At 36.6% G+C, this 26,864-nt stretch overlaps 4 protein-coding genes across 5 annotated transcripts; 2 read left to right on the top strand and 2 right to left on the bottom strand.

The window, feature by feature from the left end:
* Positions 1–194: 194 nt before the first annotated feature.
* Positions 195–4,131, bottom strand: LOC107010929. 2 transcript variants are annotated; one of them, XM_015210189.2, is made up of 7 exons: positions 3,779–4,131; positions 2,993–3,211; positions 2,096–2,182; positions 1,558–1,704; positions 1,367–1,393; positions 1,186–1,281; positions 195–578 (listed from the first exon to the last, which is right to left on the bottom strand). In XM_015210189.2, exons 1-7 carry the CDS (start codon positions 3,980–3,982, stop codon positions 378–380), a joined length of 981 nt encoding a protein of 326 aa, XP_015065675.1. In that variant the 5' UTR covers positions 3,983–4,131; the 3' UTR covers positions 195–377. The 2 variants fall into 2 exon arrangements, with proteins under 2 accessions (XP_015065675.1, XP_015065676.1); XM_015210190.2 differs by having other exon boundaries at positions 2,993–3,221; positions 3,779–4,130.
* Positions 4,132–6,057: 1,926 nt separating this feature from the next.
* LOC107009130 (molybdopterin synthase sulfur carrier subunit) lies at positions 6,058–20,954 on the top strand. Its single transcript, XM_015208405.2, has 2 exons — positions 6,058–6,260; positions 20,441–20,954. The coding sequence occupies exon 2, from the start codon at positions 20,457–20,459 to the stop codon at positions 20,724–20,726; it is 270 nt and encodes an 89-aa protein (XP_015063891.1). The 5' UTR covers positions 6,058–6,260; positions 20,441–20,456; the 3' UTR covers positions 20,727–20,954.
* LOC114076019 lies at positions 7,792–16,428 on the bottom strand. Its single transcript, XM_027914227.1, has 4 exons — positions 16,389–16,428; positions 15,174–15,787; positions 14,480–15,105; positions 7,792–7,843 (listed from the first exon to the last, which is right to left on the bottom strand). Exons 2-4 carry the CDS (start codon positions 15,782–15,784, stop codon positions 7,821–7,823), a joined length of 1,260 nt encoding a protein of 419 aa, XP_027770028.1. The 5' UTR covers positions 15,785–15,787; positions 16,389–16,428; the 3' UTR covers positions 7,792–7,820.
* Positions 20,955–21,336: 382 nt separating the features above from the next.
* On the top strand, positions 21,337–25,186 carry LOC107009414 (CASP-like protein 5C1). The gene is made up of 3 exons (XM_015208748.2): positions 21,337–21,867; positions 24,499–24,631; positions 24,717–25,186. Exons 1-3 carry the CDS (start codon positions 21,737–21,739, stop codon positions 24,915–24,917), a joined length of 465 nt encoding a protein of 154 aa, XP_015064234.1. The 5' UTR covers positions 21,337–21,736; the 3' UTR covers positions 24,918–25,186.
* The last annotated feature ends 1,678 nt before the right edge of the window (positions 25,187–26,864 follow it).

The raw sequence follows: 26,864 nt of genomic DNA, 5'->3' as shown, positions 1-26,864 counted from the left end.
TCCATGAAACAGTTATCTTGTTAATTTCATATGGAATACCATTTATCGCATAAACTTTAGATATAGCTTATAGTTTTTATATCTATTAGTATTTCAGAAAAAAATGCCTTTTATCTAAAGTTGCATTATTGTCGTTCTCATGTTCTCAAAGCATTTACAAATATTTATACATTCCTACAAAGAATAAGCGCTCAGGTGAAGTTACTGGTTGGCTATAGCATATTTCTCGAGCAAGGTTTTGCGTATGAAGAATTATAGCGAGAAGCAATAACTTCATTTTAATTTCACACAAAAGGTCACTCTATAATCTATATAGAGAATGAAGGAGTATCATAGGGGATATCAGAATTATATGGTGGATCTTAAGAAATATGAAGCTACAAATCATCATCGCTGATGGATTTCTCAATGATGTCAATGCAGACGCCCACAGATTTCCCTTGAGTCATTGCCTCTGCAAGCTTCGATCGTGCCTTCTCATGGCGTCGCAAAATGAGGATTGTGTTCAATACAGCCCATCTCACCTGAGAATCTGCTTTCTTCTGTGTAAATCCCAAGCTTTTCAGTAATGCATCCAACTGTCAAGCAGGAAAATTTTATTAGCCTTTGTTTAACATTTGGGGCCATTTGGTTGGGAACAATTTATCCCTGGATAAGTTATAAGTCATCCTGGGACTACTTATCCCACCTTATCCCATCACTATGGTATAAATGGTAGGATAAGTTATCCCAAACATGACAACCAAACAAGATACAAAAACTTTATCTCATCACTATTTATTTCTATATAAAATCAATCATTTTGGTGAAAACTGAACAAATGCACAATATCTAGAGAAAGGATGTAGGGATCTCAGCCTTATACAATTGCATCAAGAAAAAGTAGCAGGTGGAAGACCGAGCTCTTTATGCATGAAAGTGAATAACAATCTACGATAAATCTAGGTAGGAGCACTATTGTTTAATGGAAATATAGCAGTTTCTCATATTAATAGCTCTTATTCTTCTTAGAACAAGAGTATATAAGAACTGCAGTAGCTGTTTATTGCACTTCAAATAGTAAAATTCTCAGTGTACCATATGATGTCTTTAAATGTCCCACTCAGTTGAGATATGAACTGAGCAAAATAAACCTAGAAAGTTAGATTTTCTTCAGATTATAGGAGGCATAGGAATAACATAAACCTGATTAATGTCAGACAGACCTCCCTCAGCATACCCAAACAGAAGATACTCAGTTGCTACACCTGCTAGCGCAATACATGAAAACCTGTTCAGCATCTGTTAGAAGTGCATTATTAGTGAAGGAATCATATACCAGGTCACAGAAATAAACATACGTGATAATTATGACAGAGATCAATACCGTGGCTGTTACTTTTCCTCTATTTACCTGCACGGCAATAAATCAGGGTCAAACTAGAGAAAGAATAATTATACACAAATGATTATTGCCCAGCCCAGAAAGCTTAAAGGAGAAGAAAGAGTAATATTCAAGGAACAACCAACACTGAAAAGCTTTACTGGAGGTTAAAAAATTGATAGGAGACTACCTACTTCCTCAATAAATTCGAAGTCCACAAAGGCTGTTCCTGCTTGGATGTTTAACGATCCTTCCTTCTTCAAAGCATCCAAACTGGTGAGTGTATACCCTTTGGGAAGAATACCCAGCAAGTAGGCAATCAAGAAATGCCCAGCTTCATGCTAGATCAGAATTGGGGAATGAACAGCTTGTTACAAGACAAGTCACAGAAAAAAAAAACCAAACTAATAATGACTTTCAGAGAGTAAAAAGAAGAGCTAAATGATAAGGAAATTAAATACTTATGTATCAAGGACATTGCAATTAGCAGGAACATCAATTATTATTTTTTCTTTTGAGAAAAGCAAGAAAGTGAAAATGAAGAAACAAATTCTGAATATCAATCAATCTGTAAGTCTTTTGCAAGATGTTACAATCAAAGGAAGTTGAAATCTAGGACCTATTTAGCTGTTTTTTCGAGAAAAAGTTGAAAACTAAATACTCTGTAGTGTGTGTTCGTATGCGTAGGTGAAGAGAGGGAGACAGAGAGAGAATGAGAGTGATGAATCTCACTTGAATAACCCTGTTATGGTACTTCTGACTGAATGTATGGCCAATTGTGTCAAGGACCAAAGTACCAACTCCTCCATTGAAAGAAACCTATGCACAAATATGGATAACTCAGTAGTCATGTTTGAAATGTCTCAGAAGACATAATTCCATGTTTTACACTTCTTACTTTCACCTCTGTTGACTCACTAAGTAGACTAACAGTCAATTATACATAAACAAGAGTGTAAACTGTTATCACAGGGGTAAGATGTTCTCCTTTATTTTCCTGAAATATGACGCAACATGAAACTAGCAAATTATCACGAGCATGTCCCCAGTGTGATTTTCAATCATAGAGAAATGGCAACACAGGGAAAGAAAAAGTGTTATTTATATGGATATGTCAATAGTAACTGTTTCATGAAAGCTTAATTCTTACAGAGTGATTTCATAAATTGACATGCATGTGACAAGTTAGTCTTTGACAACCCTTTTGGGAGTAAAGCTATCGGAGCACTATATTGGAGAATTTGCTCATATTGGTGATTTTTCTTATGTCAGTTGGTATTCACTTCTTGCCCTCTACTGATGTAGATTTTCTTTTTAACCTCTCTGTTGTAGATTTATCTCTTTCAGAATATCTTCTATAAAAGAAAATTAATGCTGGTAACTACTAGAAATGCGGTTTTTGTTCCTAGCAATTTGTTTAAAGTAAAACCAAATTTTGAGTTTCTATGGGAGAAAAGCAGCCATCAATCTTGAAAAACTCACAGCAAATCAATTGCTTGGTGAATAACATGACTCTAACCTTTGGAACAAATTTTCAAGAAAATTCTAACGAAAAGATACAAAAATTGCTCTATGAACAGCCATAGAGAAATTCCAGAAGACAAACTGACAGGCATCTTAAGAGTTTACCAAGTCCAGAGTCCACAGAAACAGAACCCCCAGAGAAACAAAAAGGATCTGTTGTGGGCTCAAATCAAGCGCATACCATGCTGCAGAACCACTTAATATAGCAGCAATTTGCAGATTTCTTTCAATTGCTCCAAGGGTAGCATCAACTGGTGATAGAAGAGATATGGCTTCTATTCCATTCAACTTCAATTCATCTAAGGAATACAGCCTCTGTGGTACCTGCATGAGCCTACACATAAAGTTAAACCAGTTTTCCTACATAAGCTCAGAGAAACAAGGCAAATGTTTCTTCAATAAACTTGTAAACTTAAGGCAGATTTCTGAGAATAACAAGACCAATGTCTGTCCAATAAAATCATAACGATTAATTATTCAACCTAACTAGATGTAGTTTACCACTAAGCCCGGCTAATCACTAACAACTAAGTAAGATTTCACCCTTTCTTACAAACCATTTATATCTATATATAACTAAAAACTTTATAACAAATGCAAAAAGATTAATCAACAAAAGGAAAGTAGGTTATACTCATTTATACAACAATGCCTTAAAATTAGAACAATAACTAAGTCAGTGTAACCCACAAGTGGGGTAGTGTATAAGCAGACCTTACCCATACCAAAGTTATTCCCGATAGATCCATCGGCTTAAAACTTTGTAATAGGTCGAATAAAAACAGTGAAAACCTATCATATATCCTCCGAATTATGAATTTGTAGGGACTGTGCCCACTGAATTGATCCGAAGAAAAAAATGTTGATGAAGAGAACATTGCAAAAACGAACCTGTCTAGCAGCACCAAAACACCGAAGGCCACCAGGTTTTCCCTGCAAATCCTTGACAAGAGACAAAGCAGCCCTTTCATCTCCCTTCATCAACTCCTTATCCACCTGTTCCAACACCGATAAGCCCGAAACTATCCTTGAATTGCTCGATCGTAACTGCGAACAACATAGCAATCCACCACAATATGCAGCAGTACTCCCCATTCAACTAACTGCAAACTACAGAATTAATGTATAATTAATTAAAAACAAACAGTGAAATAGACAAGCTTTCTACAGTTTCAGCCACACGAAGATAAGGCTCCCGTCCTATTTGGCTTAAACTTTTTAGGATAACTTGCACTAAATATCCCTGTCACTCATTTGTAGATATGTTTATTGTAAATTAAGATCAAATATATTTACCTCTTATATTTTAGACATTAGCATCATTTTAGCTCTTCAAAAATAATACTCCTTTCAAATTCACTATTAACTTTACACATTAGCGTCATTTTAGCTCTCCAAATATAATACTCCTTTGAAATTCAATATTAAGTTAAGAGTTAGAATTTTATGCTCAGCAATCATAAAAATTATATTGACACCCTATAATTTGCTATAGATCATCTTATTTGTATAAATTGCAGACAGCTTGTTTGAATAAAAATGCAATAATTATATATGTATTTTGGTTAGATAATTATATATACGTAATTATTATGTATATGTACCAACGATTATGTTTTTATATCTAAATTTGAATTTGTATACAATTGAATCGAATTAAAACGTATATGTATGTATATTAAATCTCTCTCTCGCTTTATATAACACAAATTATATGTTGTATTTTGTATAATTTGTGTTTGTATAAGCGAGAAAGAGAGAAAAACCAAAGAAAAATGAACATTGATGTATTGGATAATTATAAGTGTATAGGACGAAGAGATATTTATTTGCATTTATATATACAGTTTTCTCTTGTTTTATGCAAACATAGTTTATATATTTATATTTGAATAAGGTGAGAGAAGCAAGGGAGAGTGGCGAGTGAGATTTTTGGAAGGAGAGGCCAATAATAAAATGTTTGCTACATAATAAAATGAAATTGCGGTTATAAAATTTATTTTAAATAAATAATTAGCTATTTTATAAAATTACATGCCTAAAAATTAAGAAATATGCACAATATTTGATTTTTAAAAAATAATTCAGTAAACTATATATCTTATATTTATTATTTTGGGGGAAAATGTACAAGTATTCCCTTAACCTATGCTCGAAATCCCAGAGACACACTTATACTATACTAAGGTCCTATTACCCCCTTAAACTTATTTTATAAGTAATTTTCTATCCCTTTTTGGCCTACGTGGCACTAGCTTGAAAGAAAAAATGAACCAGCGTTGAGCCCACAAGATAGTGTCAAGTAGGCTGAGAAGAGGTAGAAAATTATTAATAAAATAAGCTCAGATGGATAATAGGACTTTTGTATAATATAATTGTGTCTCTGAAATTTCAGACATAGATTAAAGGAATACTCGTGCATTATCCCATATTTTTTTAATAAACGCTAAACTAACTAAAGGCAACGGTTAAAATGAGACCAAAAGTGTAAACTCATGTAAGTCAATTTAGGCAAAATACAATGACAAGTCTCTTATACCTGATAGTGAATTTCTTTTTCTTTTTTTACATATTTGAATTACAATATGTTTCTATTAGACTCAAACTTTAAAACTTTTTGATTTTCTTAAAAGCTCGTTAAGCTAAATTAACCCATTAAAATATATATATATCTTAATTATATAGCCTCCAAAAGTGGTTAAACTTTAGTCCTGTTTTGGTTGATGAACTTTTTTATATATAAATTGATTTTAGTTGATTTTATGTTGGATAAAATGATTAAAAAATAATTTCTCTAATATATAAAATTTTAAATTCACTAAAATTTCTTAAATTTTCTTTTTAGTTGAACTAAATGGAAAATTCTAACACTCACTATTTAATACTGAATAAAAAAGATTGAAATAGTAGTGATTGAGACAATAAAAAATGAAAATTATATAAGATAACAACTTATTAGTTTAAATTAAATGTTATATTTATAATTTATTTTAATTTTAATTCGCAGAAAACATCTTATCCTTTTATCATCTAATTCAGTATATAATTAGTCACTTTTAATATAAAAATTAACATATAAAATATGTTTGTATCTGTATAAATTTATATACAAATATAAGTATATATATTTTCATCTTAGACACTTTACCGTTTAGAAGTTTCTCCAATAAAAAAGGTATTGCTCCAGCCTCCAGTATCCCTAAGCATTTTTTTTTTTTTAATTTAATTGTTTTTGTGCCCTCTTTTCAATTTTGCCCACTCCCTCACTTCTGCGGATTTCTTTAAATTCTATCGGAAATTAGGGCTAATTCTTTGCTTGAGTCTTCGAGAGAAAAGCATCTGAGGCTTCTCCCTCTTCTACTTGTGGGTTCAGGTATATTCGACCTTCTGTAATTCCTCTTTGACCAGTTCTTATGTGAATACAGTTTTTTGGTTTTGGGTGAATTCTCAAATTATCATACGAAGAGGCAATGAAAATTGCTCTATAAGTTGATTCAGCTCTTAGAAAATTGGACAATTTGCTAAAATCACATGTTCCAGAGAATTTGACCGTATTCTGAAAGATGCTAATTAACTACTCTCTTGTTATTATATACTTTGCTTATAGTTAGATGCCTAAAACAGAATTACATGTTCCAGTTACTTGGAGAATACAATGTTCATTGAGGAGTCACGTAGATTGTTTATGGATTTAACTTGAATCTATTTACCAGTTTGAGACAAAACATCCAAAAAAAAGAAATTGAAAAGAAAAGGAAAGAAATCGAAAAGATGATCATCAGATTGGAACAGAAATTTCGTAGGTAGTTGTGCGAATGTCTTAGCTGATAAACACACATATACTCGGTTTTAGGCAACAGATTAAAAGAAAATAAAAAATAAATTAAGAACTAAGAAGAGAATCTTTTCGGTGCTCTCTTAATTTAGTGTTTACTTCCCTATTTGGGAGGTTTGTGGGGGCTGAGGGGAGGTGAAGCCTGCCATGAATCCCATTGATCTATAAACAAGGACAGCAGACATGAGCCTTATCAGGATGACAACAACAACGTACCCAGTGAGCCTTACCAGGATGATTAGTTCTTTACGACAGTTATCGAACTTATATTTTCTTTCAATCCAAATCAAAGTTAAATTGAATAGGTAAGTGTATTTGACTTATTAAAACTCATGAAAATTGTATTCATATAATCATTTGTAGGATGGTGTCTAGCATTGTTTAATATCTTTAAATCGAAAAGTGACACAGTTGGGTGTATTCCTTATCGTTACTTTTGATTGATATGTTAACAGTGATATCTATAATGAAGAAAAATATTCATGTCTTCTTTTGAAATGTTTCTTGACCAAATTTTGTGTAAATTAAGCTTGAAACTTTATTTGGAATTCAACAAGTTAATGGATTAGTATATGTGTGAAATCTGGAAGCGTAGTCTGATTGTATCTATAACATAGCATAGTCGGGTGTTATGCCTTCAACAAATTGGTGTATCTTTATCCTATTGTCACGACCGGAATCTAGACCCCAGACGAGACCGGCGTCGTTGACCTCTCAGAGGTCGCAGACAAGCCTACTTACGTCATTCTTACTTTACATAGATTAATTTTAGCGGAAAATTTGAAATTTTTGATCCTTTAATCATACTTGCTGAACATTCTTAACATTTCGTAATCGTTCATCATCAACCATCTAACATTTAAGAGATAAGCAACTGAAAGAAATAATTCATTAAGTATTAATTGTATATCGGCCAAAATAGCACCAATACAAAGTCTGAACCAAAACAGGAAAGAAACGCTAATGGAACATGCTCCACTAGCTCAACTCTAAAAATACGCTAGAATGTAAAACAGTAGCATCCTCGAAAGCATGAGGACCTACCAAACTCCGGATGAATACTGACGTCCGGATAGCTGCAACAACGAACCTGTAGCTCTAGCGTCCACCTGTGCCTGCACCTAAAAGTAGATGTTCGTATGGAATTAGTACACACTTGTACTAAGTATGGGTATATGCAAGCACACACCAGGGACATGCATGAGAAAGAAGAGCTCTTCCCTAACAACATGATGTTTGGAAGTCAAGTCAGTGGACTTGCTAAAATGAGATTAGGAAAGTTATGCCATGAGAGTGACATGCATCATTATAATCATCGTATTGCACACAAGACATAACATCTTCACCTATCACATAACATATAACACATAGTTTCTTTCATATTATTCATTCATATACCATGAGACCTTATTATCATAGACTTAACCTTAAGACTTTCCAAAATGAGGGCTCAACATATGGGACCTCAACTAGGGAGCCTTCTTTAGCAAACACAGAGTCTGCTTCACTCATTCATTCGTATTTCATTTCAATTCATTCATAGGCCAGTGCGAACACCAGCTATACCTAGGATGTAGTTTAAGACTTTCATCGGGTTTGCTGTGCAATGATCAGGAATGACCTAATGTCATTACCTGAATCTAGCTCACCTCTTGATTATCCTATCCTAACACCTTCGGTATCATTCATTTCTTTATATGATTCATTTGAGGCTGGCCTCATTCATTCATTGGGAACTTTAACTTTAACCGACATAGATCATGTGAGCATCATGAAATCCAGTGTCTCCCCCACACCGAAAAGAGGTGGAATCACCGGCCAAAGTGATTCAATAACATGCTGGCGTTTATGGGAATTTAACCCCGCCAGATCCCTATAGTGGCAATATAGGTTCAAAGACTAGGAGATATATGGAGACCCATACCCGGCAAGCCGGACGGTCTCATCTCATGAGAGTTACGTGAACCTCCGCCCTTCCCGAAAGAAGGCATCACCGCTCATAGCTAGCCTATCGGTGCTCGGTATAAAGTTCCATTACATTCAACTCATACATCATGGAAGTTGGCTTCTAGTATGAGGACATCATAGCTCAATAGATGATTTCTCATCTCATCATTAGTATTAAGTGTTTTAAACTCAATATTGTCATTAGAGTGTTCATTGAGACTGATCTCTTCATTATCTTAAACTCTCATTGGTGAGTACGTATTGGTACCCTTTACTTAGGCTCATTTGAGATTGCTCTCATCATATACATTAGCCTCACATCATGGTTGTCACCACATTCTTCCTTTCATTACGTATATCTTAGGTTCACTTAATTTGAACGTATGTTAAACTTATGTGTCTATACATACAAGCCACGGGGCTTCATTTATAATTCGTTAAGTGATTCTTATTTTCCTAAGATTATGTATTACAAGACTTATGTATCTTGTATTTATATATATATATACCAAGATCTAAATTTTTGATCTAAGTAGATGGCATTATCCTTGAATATTTTACTCACGTATGACTTATGTATCAATACGGAGGTTTTGGGCACGGGAACCCAAATCTTGAATTATTTGGATATCATTTATATTTTTCATTGATTTTATTTCCAACATTTATAACTTTAGAACTCTAAATTAAATCTCAACATTTTCATGACATAATAAATTTTCTATTTTAATTAGAATTCTAAAGTAAATTTCAATCATTTACATGAAAGAATAATTTTCTAATTTAATTAGAATTCTAATTTAAATCTCAATATTTACATAAAAGAATTAATATTCTATTTTAATTAGAATTCTAAATTAAATCTCAATATTTTACATAAGAGAATTAATTTTCCAACTTTAATTAGAATTTTAATTTATCATTATTATTATTTTTTTTTTATTGAATTCGCTTGAATAGGGAGGTTGTGGGTTCGAACCCCCACAGCCCCTCCTTCTTTAATTCATAAAAAAAAAGCATCTACAGTGAGGTTATGGGATCGAATCCCCACAACCTCATATATTTTTTTTTTAATTTTCTCCTACTGAGGTCGTGGGATCGATTCCCACGCCTCACGTTTTTTTTTTCTTTTTTTTTTCTTTTTCGCGTGTGGCTGGGGGTCGCGAGTTCGATCCCCCCCAGCCCCCTTTTTATTTCTTTTCTTGGCGAATTTCGCCGGTCCCAGCCCCCATTTCGAGCCCCGCCTGGCACATTTTTTTTTTTTTGTCTTACTTTGGTGAGGTCTCGGGTTCGATCCCTGCAGACCTCGCCTATTTTTATTTAATTTTTTTGACACCCAAAATTTCCAGAATTCACCTGTAGCGAATTTCCAGATTCTGGAACTTTGTTACACATTTTTATGAAGCAATTTACGGGACTTTTAAGCACCTCTTTATTTGTCGTTCGTTAGGATTCTTAAGACAAGTTAAAAGTATGATTTGGTCATTTGTTTAACTAAAATTTCTAGCATTTCAACCAAGTGAACATCAAGCTTTTAAGAGCCTCTATTTGCACATAAAACACGAGTAATCTCTAATCTATTAACATGCCAAAGAAAGACTTAAAGTCATGGTCAAAATCTTGCACAAATACATACATATATACTTTCATACTTTCCGAAAGACACAAAATTTAAACACATCATTCATGCAAAAATCTAGCAGCACAACATACCCATCCTACAAATTCGTTAGGGAGCTAAGGACAAGGACATACGAAGGGGAACAACCTTAGTTTCAAGAGTTTAAGAAACGTTCGAAAGAAAGTACTCTTGGAGAAAGAATTCCATGAGAGAAACCCATACCTTAATCGAAGTTCAAACTTTAAATGTTGCTGCCCGGAAAACTCCTCTAAACCACTCCCAATTCACTTCAACGTACACCTCTCTCGACAAACCTCTCTTAGCCTTGACGTTTTGATTACTTTTTCTTTTGCTTAAAAATTTTTGTTAGTTCTTCAAGCATGAAAACTGTTGATATTTTGGCAGAAATAATGTGAGGAAGATGGAGAACGTGAGAGAGGGAGTTAAGAAGCGTGAGAGAGAGAGGACTAATTGGATTAGGAGACTAATTCAAGAATTAGTCAAATAACATTTAAAATAAATAAATACAAATCTGTTTTATTTATTTATTTATTTATTCATTTAAAACGTGAAAGGACAATTATGCCCTTAAATACCTATTTATTCTTATTTATATTATTTTTTTTTTTTTGAATCGTTACATTATCCCCCCCTTAGGAACATTCGTCCCCGAATGACACTACCATTACACCTCATAATGCCAATGAGATCATAACTTAATTGCTATGTACAATCAGCCAATAGCAACAAATACGAAGAGATAAGGAACTATAGTCTTACGAGTAGGAAGCCTAACCTCAAGAGTTGAAAAGATGTGGATATCGGGATCTCATGTCGGCCTCAGCCTCCCACGTAGCACCCTCAACAAGATGGTTTCTCCACAATACCTTCACTGTGGCAATCTCCTTGTTCCTCAGCCGCTTGACCTGTCTGTCTAAGATCTCAACAGGTATTTCCTCATAGGACAAGTCTTCACCAACCCCCAAACCTTCTACAGGTAGGATTGATGCTGGATCACCTAGGCACTTCTTCAACATAGAGACATGAAAGACTGGATGAACAGAAGCTAGCTCCGCAGGCAATGCTAACTCATAGGCCACCTCACCCACGCGCTGTAGGATCTCATATGGCCCCACATACCTCGGACTAAGCTTCCCTTTTCTACCAAATCGCATCACCCCTTTCATAGGCGATATCTTCAAGTAAACCTGGTCACCAACGTTAAATTCTAAGGGTCGCTTTCTGTTGTCTGCATATGACTTTTGTCGGCTGTAAGCGGTAGACAACCTGTCTCTAATCATTCTAACTTTCTCCAAGGCCTCATGAATGATCTCTGGACCCAAAATAGATGACTCTCCAACCTCGAACCACCCAACTGGAGATCTACACCTCCTACCATACAATGCCTCAAACGGTGCCATCCCAATGCTGGAGTGATAGCTATTATTATACGAGAACTCTATCAAAGGTAGATGGTCATCCCAATTACCTCTAAAGTCAATCGCACACGCTCTCAACATGTCCTCCAATGTCTGAATAGTGCGCTCTGCCTGCCCATCTGTCTGAGGATGAAAGGCAGTGCTAAGTTTCACCTGCGTGCCTAAGCTTTTCTGGAAAGATCTCCAAAAATGCGAAGTAAACTGAGCTCCTCTATCTGAAATAATAGACAAAGGAATTCCATGCCATCTCACAATCTCATCAATGTAGAGTCTCGCGTAATCCTCGGCCCTGTAAGTAGACTTCACAGGGATAAAGTGGGCAGACTTAGTCAATCTGTCCACAATAACCCATATAGAGTCATGCTGCCTCCTAGTCCTCGGAAGACCAACTACGAAGTCCATATTAATGGCCTCCCATTTCCAAGTCGGAACCTCAATAATCTGAGTCAGACCACCAGGCTTAAGATGCTCTGCCTTAACCTGCTGACAATTAGGACACTTAGCCACATAGTCTGCAATATCCTTCTTCATGCCATCCCACCAATAAATCTGCTTAAGATCATGATACATTTTTGTGGAACCTGGATGTATGGAATATCTGGAACCATGGGCCTCTGTAACAATCCTGGTCCGTAAATCATCTACATCTGGTACGCACAACCGGTTCTGGAATCTAAGTATGCCATCACCTCCCAAAGCAAAAGACTCGTTCATTTTTAACAACACTGAGTCCTTCATCTCCATCAACACAGGATCAAGTTGCTGACCCTTTTTGACTTCCACTATCAGGGATGATTCAGAACTAGGGTGAACTGAAACACCTCCACTAGTAGAGTCAACCAACCGCACACCCAGTCTGGCCAGTCTGTGTACCTCTTTCACTAGTTCCTTCTTCTCATCCTCAACGTGGGCTGTACTCCCCATGCTCATCCTGCTCAAAGCATCAGCCACAACATTAGCCTTACCTGGATGATAGTGCACATTCATGTCATAATCCTTCAGCAGCTCCAACCATCTGCGTTGCCGTAGATTCAGCTCCCTCTGCGTGAACACGTACTGGAGACTCTTATGATCCGTGAACACATCCACATGTACCCCATACAGATAATGCCTCCACAGCTTCAATGCAAACACCACGGCTGCCAACTCCAAGTCATGAGTGGGATAATTCTTTTCATGAACCTTGAGCTGTCTGGAAGCATAGGCTATCACCTTACCAGCCTGCATAAGAACACATCCCAAACCAACCCTAGATGCATCACAATAGACAGTGTAATTCTCGCCACTCTTAGGCAGAGTAAGCACCGGGGCTGAAGTGAGTCTGTCCTTGAGCTCCTGGAAACTCTTCTCACAAGTCTCCGTCCATTCAAACTTGGATTTCTTCTTTGTCAAGGTTGTAAGTGGGGCAGCAATGGAAGAAAATCCCTCCACGAACCTGCGGTAGTAACCAGCCAATCCCAGAAAGCTACGGATATCGGTGGGTGTAAGAGGCTTTGGCCACTTCTTAACGGCTTCAGTCTTTCTGGGGTCCACTTCTACACCTTGATCGGACACAACATGGCCTAGGAAGGTCACTGATCTCAGCCAGAATTCACACTTGCTGAATTTGGCATACAACTGATGCTGTCTAAGTACCTGCAAGGTTAGTCTCAAATGCTGTTCATGCTCTTCCTTGGTCTTAGAGTAGATGAGAATGTCATCAATGAATACTATGACGAAAGAGTCAAGGTATTCACGGAAAACTCTGTTCATGAGGTCCATAAATGCAGCAGGTGCATTCGTGAGACCGAATGACATAACCAAGAACTCATAATGACCATAACGGGTACGAAAAGCTGTTTTTGGGACATCCCTATCCCTAACTCTAAGCTGATGATACCCTGAACGAAGATCAATCTTAGAGAAGAAACTAGACCCTTGGAGCTGATCGAACAAATCATCAATTCTGGGAAGTGGGTACTTATTCTTTATAGTAACTTTGTTGAGCTGCCGATAATCGATACACATTCTAAGGGTCCCATCCTTTTTCTTTACAAACAACACTGGAGCGCCCCAAGGGGATATGCTCGGCTGAATGAAACCCTTATCCGTGAGATCTTTTAACTGCAGCTTCAACTCCTTGAGTTCTGCTGGAGCCATTCTATAAGGAGGAATTGAGATTGGTTTAGTATCAGGTTCTAAGTCGATACCAAAGTCAATCTCTCGAAGGGGAGGGACTCCAGGCAAATCTTCAGGAAACACATCTAGGAATTCATTTACTACAGGCACCGAGTCTATGGAAGGAACGTCATGATCTAAATCATTAACACTCACTAGATGACATAGTAACCCTTTGGCCATCATTTTATTGGCCTTGAGATTTGAAACCAAGGGGTTAGGACGAATCGGATTGTACCCCTCCCAGACTAACTCTTCTCCATTAGGGAAGCGAAACCTCACCACCCTACTACGACAGTCCAAGCAAGCATAATAGCTGTGAAGCCAGTCCATGCCAAGAATAATATCAAAATCACGCATGGGTAACTCAATCAAGTTTGCACACATAGCCTTGCCACTCACAACTATTGGGCAATTCTTGTATACCCTATCGGTTCTCACATTTTCTCCTAAAGGCGTACTAACCACTATAGGATCATGCAGAACTTCAGGTAGTATTTCAAAGGTAAGGGCAAGCAGAGGAGTCACAAAGGAAAGCGTAGACCCTGGATCAAGTAAAGCATAAACAGAAGTTGAGAATACTTGCAGCATACCTGTGACCACATCAGCGGACTTCTCCTGCTCCTCCCTACCTTTCAAGGCATAAAATCTGTTCCTCTTCGGAGGCTCGGCTGCTGCTGCATTATGTGGGGTAGGCCTAGGCTGAGCATTACCCCCAGCCTGACCTCTGTTCTGGGGACAGTCTATGACCATGTGTCCACTCTTACCACAACCGAAACAGGCATTAGTGCCCTGTCTACATTCTCCAAGGTGCATTCGGCCACACTTAGTACAAGTCTTCCTTGGACGCTGCATCTCACCTCCATTGCCCCTCTTGGGTTCGGGTCTGCCTCCTCTAGGCGTTGTATTTCTCTGAGGGTCAGAATTTCCAGCACTCTGTTGCCCCTTCTTGAATTTGGGCTGCTCGCGGACGCCAAAATTGTTTCTATGGCCTCCATGGCTGGGACCTGCCTGATCTTGAGGCCTAGGCCTCCTAACATCACGTACACCTCTCCTCTTTCGGCTGTCCTCTACCTGCTGGACATGCATCATTAATCTAGAAAGGTCCATATCATCATGGAGCATCGCAGCCCGACAATCCTCCTCCAGGTCTCCATTGATTCCTGTGAGGAATCTGCTCATCTCCTCCCTGCTGGTAGAAACCAAGGGAGTAGCATACCTGGATAATTTCAACAAAGTTAAGTACTCTCATCATTCTTGTTATCAAATACTAAGGGAAGTACATACCTAGATAACTTCACAAACTTCAGGGAATACTCCCTGACAGTCATGGATCCTTGCTTGAGGTTGATGAACTCCTCAACCTTGGCCTCTTTCATCTCTCTAGGGAAGAACCTTTCCAAAAATGCTGTCTTGAACAGCTCCCAGGTGACTGGCACCCCTCCTAGGACACGGCTATCTCGCCACATTTTGCACCAAGTCTGTGCAACATCTTTGAGCTGGTAGGAAGCCAACTCAGCCTTCTCAATATCAGTGGCCCCCATGGCCACCAGTATCTTATGCAACTCGTCTATAAATTCCTGGGGATCTTCTGAAGTCTTAGCCCCTGTGAAAATTGGAGGATTCATCCTCGTGAAGTCTCGCAGTCTGTCAGCTATGCTGCGAACCGGTGGGTTTTCCCTCAGAACATCCTGCCGGTTGACTTGGGCAGTCATAGCTTGGGCCTGCATCGTGATGGCCTGTGCCATCTGGGCTAGAGATGCCCTCACCTCCGCATCAGTCAACGCAGCTGGGTTAACTGGCATGGCCACTCCTTCAGCTGGAGCCTGGGGTGGATTCTGATTACCCCTAGCTGCTGCTGCTCCCGTCCTCCGACCCTTAGTTCCCCAAGAGTTCATTCTCTGAAAACAACAAGGTTGATGTTAGACACGTTCGTAACACCAAGAATTCAAACATTAGGAAAAGCACAATAAGATCAGAAGAAGGGAAGTCTTTCCTACGCATCATGCAGTCTCTAATCCAGGATAGTGGTGCACTTCACTACCATGACTTAGAAACTACTCAATGTGGTTGATGTGAACTCGTTATTCTAGGAATTTAACCTAGCGCTCTGATACCAACTTTGTCACGACCGGAATCTAGACCCCAGACGAGACCGGCGTCGTTGACCTCTCAGAGGTCGCAGACAAGCCTACTTACGTCATTCTTACTTTACATAGATTAATTTTAGCGGAAAATTTGAAATTTTTGATTCTTTAATCATACTTGCTAAACATTCTTAACATTTCGTAATCGTTCATCATCAACCATCTAACATTTAAGAGATAGGCAACTGAAAGAAATAATTCATTAAGTATTAATTGTATATCGGCCAAAATAGCACCAATACAAAGTCTGAACCAAAACAGGAAAGAAACGCTAGCGGAACATGCTCCACTAGCTCAACTCTAAAACTACGCTAGAATGTAAAACAGTAGCATCCTCGAAAGCATGAGGACCTACCAAACTCCGGATGAATACTGACGTCCGGATAGCTGCAACAACGAACCTGTAGCTCTAGCGTCCACCTGTGCCTGCACCTAAAAGTAGATGTTCGTATGGAATTAGTACACACTTGTACTAAGTATGGGTATATGCAAGCACACACCAGGGACATGCATGAGAAAGAAGAGCTCTTCCCTAACAACATGATGTTTGGAAGTCAAGTCAGTGGACTTGCTAAAATGAGATTAGGAAAGTTATGCCATGAGAGTGACATGCATCATTATAATCATCGTATTGCACACAAGACATAACATCTTCACCTATCACATAACATATAACACATAGTTTCTTTCATATTATTCATTCATATACCATGAGACCTTATTATCATAGACTTAACCTTAAGACTTTCCAAAATGAGGGCTCAACATATGGGACCTCAACTAGGGAGCCTTCTTTAGCAAACACAGAGTCTGCTTCACTCATTCATTCGTATTTCATTTCAATTCATTCATAGGCCAGTGCGAACACCAGCTATACCTAGGATGTAGTTTAAGACTTTCATCGGGTTTGCTGTGCAATGATCAGGAATGACCTAATGTCATTACCTGAATCTAGCTCACCTCTTGATTATCCTATCCTAACACCTTCGGTATCATTCATTTCTTTATATGATTCATTGGAGGCTGGCCTCATTCATTCATTGGGAACTTTAACTTTAACCGACATAGATCATGTGAGCATCATGAAATCCAGTGTCTTCCCCACACCGAAAAGAGGTGGAATCACCGGCCAAAGCGATTCAATAACATGCTAGCGTATATGGGAATTTAACCCCGCCAGATCCCTATAGTGGCAATATAGGTTTAAAGACTAGGAGATGTATGGAGACCCATACCCGGCAAGCCGGACAGTCTCATCTCATGAGAGTTACGTGAACCTCCGCCCTTCCCGAAAGAAGGCATCACCGCTCATAGCTAGCCTATCGGTGCTCAGTATAAAGTTCCATTACATTCAACTCATACATCATGGAAGCTGGCTTCTAGTATGAGGGCATCATAGCTCAATAGATGATTTCTCATCTCATTATTAGTATTAAGTGTTTTAAACTCAATATTTTTCATTAAAGTATTTATAGAGACTGGTCTCTTCATTATCTTACACTCTCATTGATGAGTACGTATTGGTAACATTTACTTAGGCTCATTTGAGATTTGCTCTCTTCATATACGTTAGCCTCACATCATGATTGTCACCCCATTCTTCATTTCATTACGTACATCTTAGGTTCACTTATTTTTGAACGTATGTTAAACTTATGTGTCTATACATACAAGCCATGGGGCTTCATTTATAGTTCGTTAAGTGATTCTTATTTTCCTAAGATTATGTATTACAAGACTTATGTATCATGTATATATACCAAGATCTTGATTTTTGATCAAAGTAGATTACATTATTCTTGAATATTTTACTCACGTATGACTTATGTATCAATACGGAGGTTTAACATTATAACTATAAATTAAATCTCAACATTTTCATAAAATAATAAATTTTCTATTTTAATTAGAATTCTAAATTAAATTTCCATCAATACATGAAAGAATTAATTTTCTATTTTAATTAGAATTCTAATTCAATCCCCTTTTTTTTCTTTTTTTTTTTTTTTAATTTATTCATTAAATTCGCCTCATTGGGGAGGTTGTGGGTTCGAACCCCCACAGCCCCCTTATTTTTCCTCTCATTTTCGCTGAAGAGGAGGCTGTGAGGTGGTGGGTTCGAACCCCCACAGCCCCTCTATTTTTTTTTATTAAATAGGGGAATGGCAGTGAGGTTGTGGGATCGAATCCCCACAGCCTCACGTTATTATTTGCGCCTTTCCCTTCAGCGCTGAGGTCGTGGGTTCGATCCCCACGCCTCGCAAAATTTAATTATTTTTTTTTCTCCCTTCTCGCGCGTTCTGGGAGGTCGTGGGTTCGAACCCCACGCCTCCCATTTATTTATTTACTTGATTTTTCTCCTCCTCCTCCCCCTAGGTTGCGAGTTCGACTCCCCCCTACCCCATTCTTTTTCTTTGCGAATTTCACCAGCCCCCTTGTCCCCAGTTCGAGCCCCGCCTTCAGCACTCCCCTTTATTTATTTTATTAAGGCATGTTTTGGTGAGGTCTCGGGTTCGATCCCTGAAGACCTCACCTATTTTTTTTTAATTCGTTTTTTGCTCAAATTTTCCAGAATGCGTCTAGAACTTATTTACAGGTTCTGGGACATTACTCCATAATTTTGCACATCATTTTTACGGGTTAATTTAGCATTTGTTTCTTATACATTCGTTAATGTTCTTAAGACAAGTTTAGGGGGATGATTTGATCATTTGTTTTGACTAGAATTTATAGCCTTTCAACCATGTGAATATTACGATTTTAAGAGCCTCTAATTGCACATAAAACACGAGTAATCTCAAATCTATTAACATGCTAAATAAAAACTCAAAGTCATGATCAAAATCTTGCACAAATACATACATATATACATTCATATTTTCCGAAAGACATAAAATATAATCACATCATCATGAACACATACTCGAAACGAGATTATCACCACAAACAAGTATCCCTAAATTCTATCAACAAGAATACCCAACCTAAGATCATAGGGAGCTAGTGACAGGGACATGCAACGGGGAACAACCTTAGTTTCGAGATGAATAGTTTGAATCGTAAGGGACCTCTTGGGAAAGGAGCCAAGAGAGAAGGGAACCCATACCTTAATCGATGTTCAAACTTTAATGTTGCTGCCCGGAAAACTCCTCCAAACCACTCCCAATTCACTTCAACGTACACCTCTCTCGACAAACCTCTCTTAGCCTTGACGTTTTGATTACTTTTTCTTTTTGCTTAAAAATTTTTGTTAGTTCTTCAAGCATGAAAACTGTTGATGTTTTGGCAGAAATAATGTGAGGAAGATGGAGAACGTGAGAGAGGGAGTTAAGAAGCGTGAGAGAGAGAGAACTAATTGGATTAGGAGACTAATTCAAGAATTAGTCAAATAACATTTAAAATAAATAAATACCAATCTGTTTTATTTATTTATTTATTTATTCATTTAAAACGTGAAAGGACAATTATGCCCTTAAATACCTATTTATTCTTATTTATATAATTCTCTTTTTTTTTTTTGAATCGTTACACCTATCTACTTCCTGATGTGGTTAGCTGTTTGCTTTGCTTTCTCCTTCTTTTTTGGGGGTGGGGGTGGGGGTGGGGCTGTGTTTTGACTGAATCATATAAATTGATCTTAGCTTCCAAAAGAATATGCTGTGTCATCTTTTCTCATTTGTTTCTCAAGTAAGTTTGTCATTTTTGTTGTTACTAGGAAATACAACTCTTCGATACTCTTTTAGTCTGTGCCAATTTTTCTAGTTTCTTTCTTACTTAAGTTTTATTTTGCTGTTACTAGGAAATCCAATACTTCTATACTCTTTTAGTTTGTGTCATTTTTCTCGTTTCTTTCTTAAATAAGTTTGTGACTTTCTGCCATTACTTGGAAATCCAACTCTTCTATACTCTTTACAAGTTTATCTTAACCATAATGTAAGTACATATGGATGTAGTGAACTTGGCTTGAATTTACCCTTTCTTTTTAGTTCTCTTGACTCATTTTAAAATGACTGTTAATTCTGCATTGAACTTAATGTTGTAAAAGAAGGAACATCATTTTCTTTCAGTGTGAAGTGTGTGGACATGGGTTAATGGTTTTGGTCAATTGCAAATGCATTATTTTCCATTACATAAGATGTTGGTCACTTTTGGCCATGTTAACATAGTTCTAAATTCAATACTATTTTTGTGTCTTTAGTTAGTCTACTTATAGTCAGTGTTTAACTTACTTATAGATTTCAACTTCTTGTGTTTGTTTAATTATTTAGTTGTAATTTCTTAGGAAAAAGTAACAGATTCTTTTAAATACTCAGTTATTCTTTAATTCTAGAGGGCGAATAGTATGATTTAGTCATTGTCGGAGCATAACTGATAGACGTTACCCCTACTGTTGAATATACTGGACAGGTTATTTGCAATTGTCATGAATGGAGATGAGAGTAGATCTCTTCAAATAAAGTTTCTTTTTTTCGCCCGTGCTAGAGATCTGACTGGCATGACTGAAATGCCATTGGAAGTTTCTTATGGTAGTACTGCCGGTGACTGCTTGAATAAGGTCATTTCTCACTTTCCACGGTTGGAAGAGTTACGTGGGTGCATGCTTCTTGCCCGGAATGAGGAATACACAGCCGAATCCACCACTGTTAAAGATGGAGATGAATTGGCCATTATACCTCCTATTAGTGGAGGCTAACTCAGTTCCTGAACTGCAATTATCGGAACTCTATTTTACTTGTATTTATGTGTGTGATCATATTACTAAGCTGTGTTATTTTATTCCCTAATAATACAAGAACAAAATTCTCTTGCTAAAATCATTGAATCTGCAATGTATGGAACACTGAGAGTGTGTAGTAACAATGAACTTAGCTCACTGCCCAGTAAATGGCATTCATGAAAGATCCTAAAATGTTCTGTCTAATGGAGCCTTGATGGATTTGCAAAAATTTTCCTTGCCAGGATTACCATCATCATAAAACTATATCGTACAAATGAGAAATCTATTCCCATACAAAAAGTAGAGGTTCGTGATTCAGTTTGGCTCTACTTTTACTTGCTAGGAAAAGAAAAAAATTTTAGTCTACTTTCTTTGTAAATCTAGTCAAATTAACTCTACTTTTTTTTAATTAAATATCTGATATCTACATTAGAGTTTGATTAATTCAGATTTGTATCGTAAGAACAATTTCATTAATGACACCATATCTAATTGGCTCTACTTGTAATTCTTCATTTCCAATATGTAAGTTGTTAATAGTGAGAAATTGAAATTTCCTGTAAAATCTATAAATGATCGTTGTGTGAAAAAAAGAAGAAAAAGAAATTCTAAGCCAAAAAGAGAAGAAAGATAGGACTTAAAAGTCATAAAAATCCACCGCCACCGCTTCAATTTTGTATCCCCGCAACCACTGAACCTGTTTATTTTGGAAGCCAGACAAGATCATCTTGCCCCAAATTAAAAGCTTAACAAAAGACATTAGAGGAAAAGATCAATCTTTTTCTCATTCATACGTCACAACTACCTCTTCTTATCATTAATTTTTTTCCCCAAAATTGTTTTCCTTTTTTCCTCTGTTCGGTTGCTTCTTCCTCTTTGATGTAAACGTGGCATGGCATGCGTAGAAAGTTGGAATTGGATATGACAAACATCTCGGTTCATTATATTAGCAAATTTGTGCAAGTCTCTGGCATGTCTGTAACGACATGGATGAACTTCCAGGGGCTTTGGGTTCTAGTGGTAGCTTGGCTTTGAGATTAGGACAGGCTATCTTCTCCGTTGCTTCACTTCTATTCATGTGTTACGATATTCCTTTCTATAGCTACACTGCTTTCTGGTAATTTTCTCTTTCTCCATTTCCTTTTTTTTTATTTTTTTATTTTGTTTAATCTGTGTCAATTCTTGAATTTTTGCTACTTTCTTTTAGTTTTAGGAGATTTCTGATCGGTAACCTTCTATGTTGATGCATTTGTATGTTACATGTGCATTTCGATAAAAGATTGAATTAAGTACTTTATATGGTATAGTCTTCACTTTTTGACCTAGCCCTGCAATTTATGATAACAACTAGGTATTTTTTAATTCCTTGATGGCCAGAAGAAAAACTAGTTTAACAGCTCAATTGCCACTGCGGACTGGAACTTAGTTGAAATTAGAAGGTGAGTTGAGGTAGAATTGACTGATGATCATATAGTCATTTGGCAGCTTTAACCGAGCATACGTCTGAAAGGAGAACAAGAAGAACGAAAATTGAATTTTATGTTTGAGTCTCTTTTTTGGTTGGAACTTGGAAGATTGTTATGTTATGAAATGTTGATGACCACAAAGTGAGTGGCGGCAGATTGCTTTTAAATTGAGTAGCTAGAAGAAACTATTAAATAGATATGGAGTAGGTGAATGAGGATTAGAAGGAAAAACACAAGGGGAAACTAATACTTAAAAATAGCCCCCCCAAAAAAAAAGGAAAAAGGAAAGAACAAGGTGAAAATGAGTAAAATAGGTCAATAAGATAATAAGCTTCTGTAGGTCATCTGGATGATGTTGTTTGTGATATGGAAGAACAACTAGCTGTTGGAATGTCAGCTGTTCTTTCTCCTGGAAACGTTGTTTGTGTGACTTTGTAACACGTGTTGATCCATTTACTGACTAGGAAAGTCCAGTTTTCAATTTGGCGGTGACAACTAGTATGCATTTATAGACGAGCTTGATACTGTTCAAATTTATTTAAGAATGAGATATATCCACCTCTTTTTCCTCCTCCTCCTCGTCATCATCATTTATGTTTCTGTCGTAACGTATATTAACTTCATTTATCGCGAGACGATGAGGCACGAGACTCATTGATCGAGATAGATCCACCTCCTTTCCTCCTTGTCATCATCATTTAGGTTTCTGTCGTAACGTATATTAACTTCATTTATCGCATGAGGGTGAGACACGAGACTCATTATCGAGATAGATCCACCTCTTTCTCCTCCTCGTCATCATCATTTATGTTTCTGTCGTAACGTATATCAACTCCATTTATCGTGTTAGGGTGAGACGAGACACATTGATTCTCCTCCTCGTCATTGTCTTTTGTGTTTTTGTCGTAACGTATATTGGCTCCATTTGTCGCGTTAGGGTGAGACACGAGACACGTTGATTTAGATAGATCCCCCTCTTTCTCCTCCTCCTCATCATCTTTTATGTTTCTCTTGTAACGTATATCAACTCCATTTGTCGCTTTAGGGTGAAACACGAGACACATGATTGAGATGGATCCACTTCTTTCTCCTCCTCCTCATCATCATTTATGTTTCTGTCACAACGAATATTAACTTCCTTTGTCGTGTTAGGCTGAGACACGAGACACATTGTTTTTTGGTGTTTTATTTGCCATTTGCTGCATATATGGTCTCTGTATTTGTTGTTTTATTGTTTTGGCTAGGCGTATCTTTCTTCAGTTTTATACATTAATTCGTTAACAAATCCTGGGTGGACGGTTATTTGTAATGCATTTACCGAAACTTTGCCAGAAGAAATAGTTACATTCATGGAACGGCTGCCAAATGATTTTGGTTGTCAGTTTCCATGATAAATAGGTGAGAGAACTGACAGCTATTAACTGGTGCTTTACATGACTCATTGAAGTTAGCTTATGTATACAAAAAGTATGAGGATGAAGCTAGTCAGATGTAAATGTTGTGATTGATTTTCAATGTTACAGTGTGGGAAGCAGGGAACAAGTAGTTACACATACTTGAGATCTTGTGGAGTGTATATACAATTGTGTTGTTTATAGTTAACATTTGGTAGCTCTCTTATCTTCCAAAGAACATTTGGAGATGTAGAGCTAATAACAGCTTTTACTTATACTGTCTTTGGCGTTAATCTTAAGAGCTGCAAGTCGGAAGCGTTTTTGGGGTCAGCATTTCCTTATTTGTTACCCATTAAAATATCATATTGAACTCATGTTCTTGTTCATTAAAAATAATATAGACATCATATCTTTAAGGCTACAGTTCCGTATTCCTATTGGTTGATGATGATATCAGATCATACACTTGTTCGTCTCTTTTGTTTGTAAGGTGCTATTCCTGCATTTCTTCTACCTTTTTTGTTCTTTCAGGAGTTGGGGTTTCTTGCACATAGTCTCTCGAACCGCTTTGGTCACAGTAGTAATAGGTATAACCAAACAAATTATAACTGATGTAATGAGTCATTTGTTGATATGGGGTTGGGATTGCACTTCATGATCTCATTCTCTGCCCTTTTACAAGAATCCCAGTATTTGCCAACAGATGCATTAAGAGCCAATTTGCTGCTTATGGTTATTCTCCTTAAAACAGATTGTGACGGAAATAAATAAGTTATTGCGCTGGTACAGAAATATTTAGACATAAAGATGTATCAGAACATTATCTTCTAGCTGTGAAGATGCAAATTTATGTGCTAATTTACCTACTTCAACTTTTGTTGCTTGCAGCTTTTTGGTGACAGTAATGGGTTTGCTTATGGCGTGGAGCGTGACACTAGCAATGGTGGATGCATTCTCAGTTCTTATTAAACTCCCAACTCGCCTGCCTGGAATTCTCTCACTTGTCGTATTAGGAGATTGGGTATGTACCTTGTTCAGTATACCGAAAAATCTACCTTATATAATCTTCTTCTAATCAAATACCATCTCGTTGTTGCATCTAACAGGTCCTATCATTTCTAGCACTAGCTGCATCATGTTCAACAGCTAGTGCGGCTGACTTTCTTATTCATTCTAGAAGCTCATTCTGCGAGGGAACTTTATGCACGCGTTACCAACTCTCGGCTACCATGGCTTTCTTGGCTTGGTTTCTGACATTTTCGTCGTCCCTCTTCAATCTTTGGCTTCTTCCCAGCTTAAACGTTTAGTACTTGTATCTCTCTGGTGCAATGTGAAATCCGGAATAACCCAGAGGTAATTTGTATATGGCACAACTTCCGTATAGTCTCTTGGAGTTGATATAAAGTTAATTGTAGATGAAGCATAAAGTCGAGAATAAAAGATGCAATACTATAGAAGGAAGTAATACCAGTGATCCATTGCTGGACTAAATGTACAAAATCTACTTTCATCCTTGTTGCGTTAGTCTATTATATGGTGAAAGCAGTTTAAATTAAAGTTTCATGATTAGTTCTTACTTCTATGTTCTATTTTATTTTAGGGATTGTATATTTGCTTCAGCATTTCGTCTTCACGCAGGGGTTGACGTTTCTGAACATGAAAATACAAAGTTTCCTAACTTGATCTGAACATAATTTCCAAATTCATGTAGGAATAGGTCATTTCACAAAATTAAAGTTTATGAATTCTGAGCTGTATCTGTTTTGGAGGAAAATACTAGGTATTATTTGGATGTATACCTTTAATTTAATCGTGTGTTAAAACAAAAAGGCTAACCTTTTCCATATAGTCCCCTATTTAAATTCAAAAATCGTTTAAAAGTTGATGATTAATTATTATTTCATGATGTGACAGCATAAATTAATGAGAAATTTATATACATTGGAACTTATTTAATCCACTCATTTTGGAATTAAAATATCCCTTGATCTTAATGATGTGACAGAAACAATGAGAAATTTATAGATTGTGAAACTTATTTTATCCACTCATTTTGGAATTAAAATATCCCTTCATTCCGTCAGATGTAACATTTTTTTTGCTTTGTAGTTCGGCGCTATTACCTTCAATTATCAACTCTAGTTCTATAATTAATTGTTTCTCCATTATAATTAGAAGATTCTCTAATAAAATTCGAATTTGACGAAAAAGAAAAGAAATATTATATATAAATATATAACTATTTGATCCAAAAAAAATACCTTATTACTCTATGCTTTTTTGTACAAATAAATAAATAGATAGCGTATCCATAAATCATGATCGTTTTGTATTAGGTTAAGTAAAGTAATGCTTCAAATAATTAAAAATTGATTTATGGGATATTTGCTTTTAAACAAGACTTTTTGCTCAATCCTTTCTCTAAAGCAAAATACCATCTCCGTTTCAAATGTAAAATAATTAATCTTAGAAATTACAATAGATAATTTCGAGACGATACTATGACTGTGTCAACGAGAATAATGCAGAAGATTCCACATTATTATATTTTTCAAACTTAAATTCTGTGCATTATTCTCATGAAGTAGGGAAGAAATCATAAATATAGAATGGGCTGGCATTTTGGTCCACTAAAAATTTCAAACAAGTGCATTACTATTACTAATTAATTCCGTGTTCAATGGATTACGTTAATTAATAATACAGAAAGTGTTATTTTGCCGGCTGCTGCACTCCTTTTTTCATTTTGTCAATGCCAGCTTTCATCAAGCCATAATTAAATTCCACACTCTTTAAAAAAAAAAACATATATATGTCTAAAGTTTCCATATATCGTTATTAATTAATAATATAGCAGTGGAATATTTTACCTCTAAAATCATAACACAACATTTATTTACAATATATTCCACAAGTGGAGTCTAAAAAGAATGGAATTACTAATATACATACACATAGCATACCTTTTTGAGTGCGGAGTTAAAAGGGTAAAAAAATTGTCAAAAATTCCAAAAGGGCATATCAATTTCTTTTAAAACTAAAACGGTAAAAACGCTAGCGACTTGTACCTTCTGAAAAAGCGAAATCGCTGCCATAGCAGCGAATTCTTAAAATTGCCTTTCTTTTTTAAAAAAAAAAAAATTAAACAAATCGCTCCACACGGAGCGATTTTCAAAATTTAAAAAAAATATTATTTTTTTCTATAAGTCGCTGCTTCTGCAGCGACTTCCATCAATTTTTTTATTTTTTTTTTA

This window comes from Solanum pennellii, chromosome 2 (genome assembly GCF_001406875.1).
Source record: "Solanum pennellii chromosome 2, SPENNV200".
NCBI classification, from domain to species: domain Eukaryota; kingdom Viridiplantae; phylum Streptophyta; class Magnoliopsida; order Solanales; family Solanaceae; genus Solanum; species Solanum pennellii.
The sequence above is the reverse complement of the archived record's forward strand: the minus strand, read 5'-3'. Positions and strand labels throughout refer to the sequence as shown.

Excerpts from the sequence above, each read along its gene's own strand:
- LOC107010929 (XM_015210189.2), bottom strand. The coding sequence starts at position 3,982 with ATGGGGAGTACTGCTGCATATTGTGGTGGATTGCTATGTTGTTCGCAG. Across the intron at positions 3,212-3,778 it reads GTTTTGGTGCTGCTAGACAG|GTACCACAGAGGCTGTATTC; the intron begins GTTCGTTTTTGC and ends AGGCTCATGCAG. Across the intron at positions 579-1,185 it reads GTCTGTCTGACATTAATCAG|TTGGATGCATTACTGAAAAG; the intron begins GTTTATGTTATT and ends CCTGCTTGACAG.
- LOC107009414 (XM_015208748.2), top strand. The coding sequence starts at position 21,737 with ATGGATGAACTTCCAGGGGCTTTGGGTTCTAGTGGTAGCTTGGCTTTG. Across the intron at positions 21,868-24,498 it reads TATAGCTACACTGCTTTCTG|CTTTTTGGTGACAGTAATGG; the intron begins GTAATTTTCTCT and ends TGTTGCTTGCAG. Across the intron at positions 24,632-24,716 it reads TTGTCGTATTAGGAGATTGG|GTCCTATCATTTCTAGCACT; the intron begins GTATGTACCTTG and ends TGCATCTAACAG.
- LOC114076019 (XM_027914227.1), bottom strand. The coding sequence starts at position 15,784 with ATGAACTCTTGGGGAACTAAGGGTCGGAGGACGGGAGCAGCAGCAGCT. Across the intron at positions 15,106-15,173 it reads AAGTTTGTGAAGTTATCTAG|GTATGCTACTCCCTTGGTTT; the intron begins GTATGTACTTCC and ends GAAATTATCCAG. Across the intron at positions 7,844-14,479 it reads GTCCGCTGATGTGGTCACAG|GTGCAGGCACAGGTGGACGC; the intron begins GTATGCTGCAAG and ends ATCTACTTTTAG.
- LOC107009130 (XM_015208405.2), top strand. The coding sequence starts at position 20,457 with ATGAATGGAGATGAGAGTAGATCTCTTCAAATAAAGTTTCTTTTTTTC.